The 12500-nt window shown below is 46.6% G+C and overlaps 1 protein-coding gene and 1 pseudogene across 1 annotated transcript in view, besides 1 other annotated feature.

The window, feature by feature from the left end:
- Window positions 1-2289: within the span that the record gives for nad2 (NADH dehydrogenase subunit 2), a trans-spliced gene. Coding sequence (YP_002608350.1) covers window positions 33-605; window positions 2102-2289 — 761 coding nt within the window.
- Window positions 2290-12438: 10149 nt separating this feature from the next.
- Window positions 12439-12500: part of a sequence feature (horizontally transferred from chloroplast DNA) that runs on past the window's edge.
- Window positions 12442-12500, plus strand: part of atpF (ATPase subunit I) — a 304-nt pseudogene continuing 245 nt past the window's right edge.

The raw sequence follows: 12500 nt of genomic DNA on the forward strand, positions 1-12500 counted from the left end.
CCCTTCGGACTCCATATCTCTTTTGACTCTATATATGTGGGCACCTGATATCTATGAGGGTTCACCCACCCCGGTTACAGCATTCCTTTCTATTGCGCCTAAAATCTCTATTTCTGCTAATATTTCACGTGTTTCTATTTATGGTTCCTATGGAGCTACATTGCAACAAATCTTCTTTTTCTGCAGCATTGCTTCTATGATCTTAGGAGCACTGGCCGCCATGGCCCAAACGAAAGTAAAAAGACCTCTAGCTCATAGTTCAATTGGACATGTAGGTTATATTCGTACTGGTTTATCATGTGGAACCATAGAAGGAATTCAATCACTACTAATTGGTATCTTTATTTATGCATCAATGACGATAGATGCATTCGCCATAGTTTTAGCATTACGGCAAACCCGTGTCAAATATATAGCGGATTTGGGCGCTCTAGCCAAAACGAATCCTATTTCGGCTATTACCTTCTCCATTACTATGTTCTCATACGCAGGAATACCCCCGTTAGCCGGCTTTTGTAGCAAATTCTATTTGTTCTTCGCCGCTTTGGGTTGTGGGGCTTACTTCCTAGCCCCAGTGGGAGTAGTGACTAGCGTTATAGGTCGTTGGGCGGCCGGAAGGTTGCCACGAGTCATTTTGGGGGACCGGAGGCAGGGCAGTTCTCCGTGCACCGGACACGTAGCTTACCGAATCAGTTGCGACACGGATGGGAATGCATGCTACGAAAGATAGGGTCGAGTCTGATACATCAACCGTCTACTCAATATCCTTGTACGAGTCCACAATCACTACACGAGATGAACCTTGGTTTGGTGAATTGAAGTTGGCCTTAGGTGTAATAGGACTCCCAGTTACTGCGCGCGATCGTATACTGAGGTGCTCCCCGCCGGTTGTTGGAACGACGCGAGCCGGGCCGGGCCCCGATTCAGAAAGATGAAGGGCCAAAAAGTATAAATAGGGGGTTAAAAATTCCCCATCTCATTGGGGGCGGAAAACGAATCGGCATCTCGATGTGATACAGCCTTTTCTATTTGAGTTGGGAAAGAACGGCGAAGTCCATCCGAACCGTCCAATGAAGAATAAGAGGAGAGCAAAGCGCCAATGGCGCGCGAAGCGCATGCGGAACGGGCACGGAAAAAAAGAAAGAAGTGTGGAGGGTGGTCGTAGATCAGTAGGGCTCATTCCCTTCGCTTCCTGGGCCCAAAGCAGTGCAGTCTTTCCTGGCCAAATCAAGGATTTGGGGCTTCTTGCTACGCTACTTAACTATATAAATCCATTTTCTTTAGTAATATATATGAATAGAAAGATAGATCCATCCATCTATCCTATCCGATTTAGATTTTGATATCTAAAAAACAATAGATTTCATTCAACGTTTGATTCAAAGAACTGCGCTTAGCCCCCCCGCTCATGAAACGGCTCTGCTGCAATGGATGGCAGAGGGTCCGTAGTACCCAAAGCACTGGAGTGATCCAGTAGCCGGGAAGGGGCCTAGAAGTGCCTACTACTACACCACACTACACTTGGCTCTACACATTTACAGAGCTAACCCCTGTCCAGTGCCTGGCAGAGCTAAGGGGGCTTCAATCCTTACTCCTTATCCCCATCTTCGCCCAGGCTAACGGGGCCTTCCTTATTCAGGGGGGAGAGTGGAGCCTCGAGAAGCACTGTTGAGAGGAAGATCCTTGGCCCCTCTTCATTCTCTACAGGGTTCCAAACCTTTCTTCAACATAGGTGACAACGAGCAGGGCAGAGATGGAAGAGATCGAACACGGGAATAAGAAGCAAGCTCGCCTTCCTTTTTGATCATTTTGATAGAGGGGGATGGAGAAAGTGGACAAAACAGACTCGCATTTCCCAGTCGAGGGTTCCTTTTTCGTCTCGCATTTCTGGAAAAGAAGAATATTGAAAACGCTCCTAACCCAACCCCTTCCTTCGTAGAGCCGTGTATTGTAAGTGATCCGAACCTGCCCGGAGTGAGCCCCCCATAGAGGCAAGTGAAGTTGGTGAGCCGTATGATGGGCAACTATCTCCTGCGGTTCGGAGAGGACTCAGCTGTTAGTTAGTACCCCCTTGGATTCGGGGTGGACCCTTTCACTCTATTTTATTATATACGCTTCGCGAAAAGAATGTTTTTTGATACACCTAGGACATGGATTCTATATGAACCAATGGATCGTGACAAGTCGTTACTACTAGCAATGACTTCCTCTTTCATTACTTCATCCTTTCTATATCCCTCTCCCTTGTTCTCAGTTACTCATCAAATGGCACTCAGTTCATATCTTTAAGTTCGATCATTGACAAGGTTCAAAGAAAGGGTGGGCCATTGATAAAGAATCGATTCCAAACCACAATGCTAGCAGATGGCGGGCCTCCTTCTTTTCATTAATGAAACCTGCCAGTTATTATGTCAAAAGGACAAAAAATGTTGGCCTGTTCAAAAGAAAAAAAAAAAAAGACGTGGGTGGCATTATGACTGGGGTGTCAGTTAGAAAGGTTATTACAATCTTCGTTCAATCAAGCAGCATTCTTCTTTTTTTTTACTTTTGGAGAGGGAGGAGGGCTTTCTAAGAGGGGCTTGGGACCTATGAACGGCAACAAACATGATGAAATGAAGAAGAATGAACGGGAGGCGTCGGAAGATGACGAACTACTTACTTTTGTTTGGTTAACTACTTTATTGACTTGGGGTTCTTTCTCGTAAGTGGTACACCTACACCCTGCACGCACACTCACTATATCGATATACGTTTACGTTGATAGCCTTTCGCAAAAAGCCCCTCTCTCTCTACTAAATACAGTTGTTTCAGGCCGAACAATAGCAAGGCCCGGATCCAGCTGAAAAACGGAATGGAATACTCTAAGATGCTTCATAGCTCCGCCCCCCTTACTCACCTCTGAATCTATAAAAAAAGCCCTTTCCCCTTTGAATAATAATAAGGTAAGCTTGTTTGCCTGACCAGAAAGACAGCAAATTATCCTTTAGGTGCTTCGTATTCTTCCCGTCTAGCTAGCTGGCTCAAAGGGAGAGGCCCGCGAAAGCTTAGTAAGCTCAACCAATAGAAAGAGGAAAGCCGGAGAGAGAAGAACCTGTGCTTGATGGGCTCGAACGAAAGCCTTAACAACTGGTAACCCGGGGAACTCATTCTTTTGCTTGCATCCTGCGAAGGCATCACCGATCTTTAAGCTCCCAGCTCCGTACGCTTAGTAGGGCTCAACGGAAACAATTGGTCTGTCTGCAGGCGGCTCGAAGACAAGAAATGGAAGAGAAGACCATCGCTGGAGGCAATCAATATTGTCCTAAAAAGAGATCCTCTTGATGAATGTTTGATAAAGACTCACTTTTTGTATAAGGAAATAGCGGGCTGGAAAACTAGTCAACAGTTAAGCGCAGAAGAATGGTAAGGCGTACTGAGTTCTTGATTTATCGATTTGGTTTTTGAGATGCCTTGCATCGAGCTGAAGTGCTGCTTGTTGGCCTGCGATGAAAGCTTCATACTCGGTCACATTGTTTGTGGTAGGAAATGCCAACTGAGTTGCTTTGGGTATTGCACTCCTTCTGGTGATAACAACACAACACCGATTCCATTTCCTTCCTCATTGAGCGCTCCATAAAATTTGTCCAAACGGGAGTTCCATACTCTATGTCCGCGTAGAAAATTTCTGAATAAGGAAAATCAGTCTTTACAGGCTAATTAGATGGCAAGGTTGGTCGTAGATCAAGATGATCCGCAATGGCTTGCCCCCTTTATTGCTTTCTGCGTGACATAGGTTATGTCAAAGTCCGACAACCGCATCTGCCAACGAGCTACTCTCCCGGATACGACAGGTTTCTCGAACAGGTAGGGGATCCATTCGTGCCAACAATCTGACGGAATGGTCTAGGAAAGAGTGTCTAAATTTCTGCGATGCCCATACCAATGCTAAACAAGTCTTATCCATGTGAGTTGTATTTTCTTTCATATTCGACCAGTGACTTGCTGATCTACGACCAACTTCTCTTTCTTTCCTGTATCGTCGTACTGGACCAAAACAAAACCACTCCGATAGCGTTGTCTGTTGCGGAGAGATAGAGTAGAAGTGGTCGACCTGGTACTGGTGGGACCAATATAGGTGGATTGAGCAAGTACTTCATTCCGTCAAATGCAGCTTGGCATTCATCATCCCCTCTCGGATAAAAAGCTGATCTACGATCAGCCTGCTTAAGATCTACGACCAACCTCCTTTCAAGAGTTTGTAGAAAGGTTCACACCGGTTGGAATGTTTAGATATGAACCGCCGTATGAATTGCAACCGTCCGATGAGGCCTCTCAATTCTTTGATGTCTTTTATTGGCCAATATGGCCCTGACTTTGACTGGGTCTATTTCAATCCCTCTCTTACTGACGATGAAACCAAGTCACTTCCCCGACGAAACACCAAACACACACTTCTTTGGGTTCATCTTCAACTGAGATTTTCTTGATCTACGACCAACCTTTGTAGAGCTTCCGGATGTCCTTCTCGTGTCTTGGATTTTACAAGTATATCGTCGACGTACACCTCCACATTTATTATAATACATGCATCATATCGTGAAAGATTACAGTCATAGCCCTTATGAGTTATTGCCCCAGTTTGAGACCGAAAGGCATTACTACGTAGTAGTATGTCCCCCAAGGTGTTGTGAATGACGTCTTCTCCTGATCTTCTTCCGCAAGCTTTCTCTGGTTGTAGCCAGAGAAAGCATCAATAATGGAGAGCATCTCATGACCTGCAGTGTTGTCAACCATAAGGTCCATGTGTGGTAAGGTTGCTCGTAGATCATAAGGCTGATGCTAGTATGAAGGGTGGGCTCCGAGAGGGGAATAGTCTGGAATCTTTTTCAAAAGCTTTTGATGAGGGTGGTCGTAGAGAACGGAATAGTCGACGATGGCAATCAGTAAATAATATGCACAGCTTTATTAAACGCTTCGGCCCATAGGTACTGAGGAACTTTGCTTGCAAAAGTTTTTAGCAGTCTAAGTGATGTGCCTTTGTTTAAGGGGGGCAAGCAAGCAAGCCACTGATCATTAACTCAATCGAAACTTGTTCCATTGCACTTATGGTTATACTTATCACCTACTAAATCTCTTTACGTTCCCCAACACAAATGCAAAAAAACACAATGCAACTTTGCTGAAAGATGAATGCGGTATAAATTGGGGGTGGTGTTTATGGCGCACGGAGTGGCAGTGACTCGCGCAAGTCGAGTGAGAAGGAGGACTTTCTCTCTCTCGCCCGACTCGCCCCCCTATCTAGTAAGGCTTTGGCAGCGGAAGTAGAGAAGAAAGAACCTCGAAAAAAACCCGGCTCCAGCTACCTTTAGCGGCTGTGGGGATCGCTCCCTCTGATCTCAGTCGGTTCGGCTGCGACTGAGCCGTCTCTTCAACTTCTTTACCCGCGGACTCCGGAACACATTCGGTAGGCTGTGTCCCTTCGACACTATGTTCAGCAGCCTTTTCTGGATCACCAGCCGACTCAGAACCAACTTCAGTAATTTGCTCGGCAGGAGGCTTTGACATGATCGGTGCCTCGGCCCCTATTGCGTAAGGGGGGAGGACCGATTCTTGTTTCAGCTTGGACTGGTAGTGAAATTCGAAGGATCGCTGCCAAAGGAGGGATGACAGTAGCCCGCTGTAAGCCGGAAGTGACCTCGGGAGGAGAAGGAGGAGCGTCGGGATTCTAGTTGCCCCTCATCCCATGACGAAGTGCGGAGATCATTTCTTTGTCGGACGAAATCGATTCGACCGGTTGCTCGGCTGCTTTTCCTTTCTCCTTATCCTTGGGGTCCGCTGGAGCTTCCTTCGCCTTCGTCTTCGGTTCTGTATTGCAAAGCAAAGCAAAGTTAAGGCAATAAAAAAATAATGAAATACGAATGGATTGCATTCGAAAATAAGTATACCAGTAACAATTCAAAAGAGAGCCTGAACAGGCCTCCCGAAAGTTGGCTCAAGAGAGTCCTTTACGGCCCTCTCATACATAGCCATCTCTTCCTCTACTTTTCTTTTTTTAGAATGGCGGTATTCGTGCTGTGGTTCCGAAGGGAAGAGACTCGCGATGTAGCTATCGGAAACTTCTTCAGGGTGGTCGTAGATCACCGGGATCATCTCAAATCTTGGCCTCGCCTCTCTTTCCTTTCCTCCCTCAAGAGGTTTTTATTCCGTTTGGCCGGCCTTCACAAACCTTCTGCCCGACCGTTTCTTCGAGGCAGCCTTATGATCTACGAGCAACCTTGAGTGCTGCAGATGGTGCTCGTGATGCTGGCGATTCCTGTGTAGCTGGTGGAGTTGAAGCTGTAAACTCAGATGCTGCCGTTTCGGCTTACGACTCTTGAACTTGAAGGTGAGCGAGCCGGTTGAGTTTGGCGGGCCCTCATACTTCGAGTCACCATCCGTTGAGCCGAGGACGGTGCTGAAGAAATGATGGGACTTCTTCTTTCCTCCCTGATGGGGGATGCATGCTGGCTGACGGGTGCTGAACCTCCCTTTCCTTTCATGGTCCGGGTTTGCGGGCTGGTGACCTTTCCGATGTTGCGATGATCTGGGTGGCTGCCCCTGCTCGGGAATGGGTCCATATGTGGGTTCAGGAGGAGGAGGACTTCGACTCCCAACTCTTTCTTGATCAGGGAGTTGCTGCTCTTTGAATGTCAACAGCTGATCTACGACCAACCTTGCGAGAAGTAAGAAAATTTCAGTTGATGCCACCATCGGACATACTCCAAGACCATCTTGCCCTCTCTGTCATCCGGCATTATCACGAAAGCAGCCCCGGTGCCCTTTCTCATCATATGTGCCCAGCAATCAAACTAAAGCGCTAACGCGCAACGGCTTTCGCGCTAGGCGCTCAGTCCGTTGCTTGTTCCGAAAGGTTAAAGATAACGCGCTTGACGTCGTGACCGGGTGCCGGAATGAATGGGTCAAAACCAAATTGTCTTGCAAACCGGTGGGGATTGTACGGTTCTGCCCGAAGCACGTTGCCCTGCCGTAACGTCAGAATGCCGCATCGCATGGAGATCAGATACTATCTTTGATGCATTTTCACAACAGCAATAAGTAGCAAGGGCCCTTTTCATCGACCTTGTCGACCAATCATACAAGATTTAGGGCATCTCTTAAATACCATGCTTGTAGGGCCGCCACGTGAAGCTCATCGGATGACGAATAAAGAGCCTGGCCATCTTCGCATCGAACTTCCCGGCTTCAATGTTCTCAATTGCAAGCATCTCCGGGACATAATCTTTCAGCTTCCCCAGGTCCGGAAGCGGCAATCTCATATACAGCTTAGGAAAAGACTGGTCCAGCCATGCATAGAAGTAGTGGACCGGGAATTCCGCATTGCACTGGCCTGGACCCAGTTTCTCTTGGGCAACAGCGCCCAAACCGTAATAAATGCTGGCAAGGACGGCCGGAGCTATGGCTACTCTCTCTCCCTGCACCAAGAACCCGGCCATGACGAATGTTTCCGGGCGAATGACGTTGCTGCGGTTGTTCGGAAGGACAAAGCGGCTCAACCAGAGAGCCAAGAATGCGGCTAAGTCGTCTCACTTGAGAATTCCGGAGTCGGGCTTCGGTAACCAGCAGCAAGGACTTCTTCTTCTCTAGCATATTATGCCGCTGGACCTGTGGTAGAATGGAAGTAGGCCGTCTCTTACATACCTTTCTTCTTGGCTCTATTAGGCTGTGGGGCCTATCTCTCAATTTCACCCTTGAAGAAATGGTTCACCCATACGTGATGGTCAACTTTTGTATATTGATTACGAAGCGCCAAGCGTTGGTACTTCGCGAAGAGTTCCCGGGCACACTCCGAATGGTACTTCTCTTTCGAAATCTCGTCGAAGCCGTACAACTCTTCATTCTAAGGAGTGTACTCGTCGTAAACTTGGCCGTAAATAGGAAGGCCGGCGATTTTCTTCAGGTCCCACAAGGGTTTTTTCTTCAAATTTAGGTTAGGGTATTCGTCACCCAGCTCCACTATTCACAAGCGCCCCTATAAATGTTTGCGTCCCTTTGGTAATACTCTTGCGCGACTCGGACAGCACCATAAATGCCAGCGTTATCCAAAGTCTCCCGATGAAACTATAGAATCTGCTCCGTCCATTCTGGGAGGCCGACGATATAAGACGGAGATCTCCTAGTACGGAAGTGCCCGTCCCATTGAACTTGCCCGCTCATAATTCGGCTGAAGAGAGTGGGGAACCCAGTCCTATCCCAATGTCGTTGCTCGAGGTTCCAGCAAGTACACTTTGTCGTAACTGGTGGATTCATATGTATTCATCCTTTTTGCTTTCTTCCCCTTTCTTTGTTAAATTCAAATATGAAATAAAGATTCACACAAGAAAAGTGATCACAACAATCTCCCTTTAGGGTCTTTATTAAGATGGTGGTGGGTTACACACTCCTGGGAAGTCTCTCGGCTTTATCGTTAATTACATATACCAGAGAAGACATTTGATTCTAAGATCAGTGAGATCTTTACATTTTTAAACAGAAGAAAATGAGAAGAAGAATAGGGAAGAAGATGAAAGAATTCCGGTCTTCGAGGCATTGCTACCTTGTCTTTGTCCTTTGGGTTCTTGGGGACTTAATCTCCTCCTTATTCTACTGAGAGCTTCTCTTTATTTCTCCTTCAAGCACTTGAGTGCCTCTTCAAAGCTCCAAGTGTGAAGTCGTTTGTAAAAAAAACTTGTGCGCATGTATATGTGAGGTTTATATATCCTATTTATAGCCTTCGTATTTCTTTGAGAGAGTGGGGATCGGATTTCTCTTCCAATCTCCCTTAGGACCCATGGCTTCGTGCCAAGTATCATAGGGGACCCGGATTCGAATACTCTTCTTTCTTTTGAGATCTTATCACAGTTTTTTTGGCTAATGGTCTCTTGCTTGCCACGTGGCAAGTAGGTCTCTCGAGCCTTTCTTAAAGGATAAGTACCAAGAGGTATTGTTCAAACGCACTTCTCAAATTGGGCTGCAGGGTGGTCGAAGATCAGGGACCTTCACTGTTGGGTTTATAAAGAAGCCCCTTTCTTATTATTAGTCAGATAGGTTGCTTTGTTTTTTCGGGTACTTTTTTTTATAACCCAAAACAGGATTTCCTTAATGACCCCACCAAGGGCTTGTAAATCATTAGGTATTAGAATACCCACTGCAGCATTTTCAATGCCAACACTCCTCCATAACTTTATGAGATCCACTTCTAACAAAGCCCAAAAAGCCTGAATAAACCCTAAAGAGAAACCATCGTATTTATTATTTTATTATTAGTAAGATCCCCCCTAGATTGAACACCGCTTCTTCAATCTCTTCTTTAGAAAAAGGGGCTGAACATTTGTCTCTTATTTCCAAGGACAAGCACGCAAAAGTCACCCAGTCTAGGGCGCCAATAAAATATATATAACTTCTTTAAATACTCGATGAATTAATTCTCCATACCCTCACTAGCACTACTACAAATTCCCGTTCGATAGGAATTCTATTAAAGAGCTTGGAATGCCATCTAGCAATCATAGTACGATGGAGAAAAGCGAGACTTTGACTAACCCTGATCTACGACCAGCCTTGCCATCTAATTAGCCTGTTGTTGACTCCTTTCTTCGTACAAATTAGACCTAGCTCGTAGGCGAAAGATACCTTCCTTTGCAATACTCCTGTCGGCGGGATCAGCCAGTGCCCCCGTGTGTAAGGCCCTTTCCTCAAAGAGGTCGAATGGTTCCTGTCCCATTCATACTACTGTTGGCTTATGTGGTATGTCTAGCGGATGGTGAATCCTACCCAGGATCGGAATTGGATATTTCCTCGGTTTCCGAGAAGTGTCTTAATGGGTATCCGACCGCCCTCTAGCATGTATGATGGCTATCGTGGCCTTCCGTTCCACCAGATATCATGATTATCCCTATTGCGCAGGTGCCTTTACTCTATTGCTTTATTCAATTCCTCCTATTCTATTCACGTTGCTGCCATGGCCAACACAGGATATTCCTCTAACTCGTTGTTCCCACGCGCGTGTCATCAGTGCAAATTTCGAAATCATCTTATGCATAACTCTTCACTCTGCTTGGGAAGTGTTCGGAGTAGCACGAATATCCTATGAAGGGATCGATCGCTTCGCCAATGGGACAGCTAACTACGAAATGTCAGGAGTTAGGGGGGCTAGCGACTCCGAGGGAAGGGGTGAATAGACCACGAGCAGCACGCTTGCTTCGGAGGGGATCCGCAAGGCTTTAGCCCAAGACTTATTGGAAAGGTAATTAACTATGAGGCGGTGTTGACCCTGCAATAGCTCCCTACCTATACCGCTGCCGGTGCTTTATCAGATGCTGAGCCCACTAGTTCGATGCATCAAACCGCTACCTCTCCCACCCCTTCCTCCGATGCCGGCTATCGATCTGGAGAAGATGCAGGTTGCTCGTAGATCATAAGTCAGCTCAATAGGCTATGGATTTCCATCTTCACATGTACCTGGACTTTCTTCCATAAATGGCTCCGCGGATCTCCATCTGTACCTAGATTCGCCACTGGCTTCTCACTCGTGGCAAGGCTTTTGAGAGTAAGTAGAAGCAGGGCCGTTCCTGATCTTCGACCACCCTCCCCCGACCAATCGGACGTCCGGAAGAGCGAGGCGTCGTGTATATTCATTCGATTCCGATCAGCAACTGAGTGAATCCGTCTCCATTGGCTAAAGTTCGCGAAGTAGAAGCAATGTTCATACTGATCTAGGACCACCCTCCCTCGCGGGCATACGGAGATCAAATCATTTCTGGCGGTCGGGCAGAGATCTATTTCCAGAGGAAATAGATCTCTGTACGCTTATCAAAGTATACTTTTTTTTGGTAGGTATAGCTCCCGCTGGCATTCATAGGAGGAATAGCCTTTTTTTCGGCTTTTTCGGAGTAGCGAAGGGATTGCCTTTTTTGAAGCCCGAACGGTGTCAGCAAGCTTCCGCTCTGCTCAGGACGGACCAACCATAAAGTTAGTAAAGAAGGATGGAACTCACTTTAGCTTCTTACTAACGCTTTTTATGTAGTTTGTGCGCATTCTCCTCGGTTCAAGCCGGTTCCTCGAGTTCTAATGTTTTCTTCAGGGCTGGCAGTCTCGCTCGCTGTTGGATTAGAAACTCTCTCTCTTTCTAGTCCGTGTATCTGATCTCCTCTGCTCTTACTGAACCTACCATAAAGTAAGATCTGTTCTTTACTCACTTTAGCGTACCTTGCTAAAGTCGGAATCTGTCCGACCTTGCAGAAGTAAGGGTCCGCTCGTTTGTTTGCGCCGGTTTACGCCAGTAAGCTCGCTTGGGGGAACTCGCTTGCGCTTTAGGAACGGCTTCCAACTTTATGTATGGTTCGGCGCTTGCGGATTAGCGTTTGTTATCTGGAGGCATTACAAGAAAGCGAGCGGTGCAACTAGCTAGGCCCTTAGGCTTATTTAAATAAAGATTCCAGCTGGGCTAGTCAGACTAAGCTAGTCAGAGAAAGAAGACAGGATAAGAACCGTAACCCTGTGTCATAGGGCTGCAAAGGCACTATCGGGGAGAGGCTTTTGAGAGAGATACGGGTGAAGCGGATCCTTTAATGTACTATGCTAGGTGGCATAAAGAGTCTCTTTCTCAGTGCATTTTGTTCCTGCTGTTTGTTCTGTCTGTTGGTAGTGGTTTTAAAAAATTTCTTTGTAGGCCCGTGATCTACGACCACCCTGATCTACGATCAGCCTGCTTAAGATCTACGACCAACCTAACCTCCTCCTTACTTTCCGTGGATTAGCTAGCCGCCTTACTTAGTGAAAGTGTCTCCGACTCAACCAATACAATAGGCGGGTCTTCTTCAGTCCGCTTGGAAAGCTATATTATATCTTCAACCAAAGTACCCGGCGCTTGACTGAAACTAGGAATGCTAGAAATGGTGGAGTCGTGTTGTGCTGGTTCTAGGCCTGCGTTCCCCCCAAGTGAACGGGTTAGCCTCCCTTTTCATTCAGGGCATCATATTCACGTGGGGCAATCCATGACTTATAGTTAACATTGAGCTGCCTCCCTTTCGGAATCGGGGTATACATAGGAATGAGTTCATAAGCCACCCTTATACTCCTCTCATTTTGAATGCGTCACTGATCTACGACCAACCTTTATGAAGAGCTAGCTGAGGTAATCCGATAGGTCCCAATTCAATAGGGATTATAAAGATTAGAAAGACTATCCTTTCTTTACACTGATCTACGACCAACCTTGCTTCGGCTTTCTTACTCAGAAGAGGCTTAAGAGGGGCCAGCTAGACGAAAGAAAGATGCTAGTGGGATTAAGGAGAAGACCTCTTGCTAGGTCCGATAGGACGCAAAGGCAGGTTTCAGTCTTTCTTCTAAGCAAAGGCAAGTTGCTTAAAAGCTCTTAGAACCGCTCCCGGTAACCACGTTTTGAGTTCCCTGCTCTGGAAGCGGAAAGCGGAAATGGAAGCAGATCAGTATCGAGTGAATGGATACTCTGAGATAGAACGAGA

This window comes from Vitis vinifera, mitochondrion, assembly GCF_030704535.1.
Source record: "Vitis vinifera mitochondrion, complete genome".
Lineage (NCBI taxonomy): Eukaryota > Viridiplantae > Streptophyta > Magnoliopsida > Vitales > Vitaceae > Vitis > Vitis vinifera.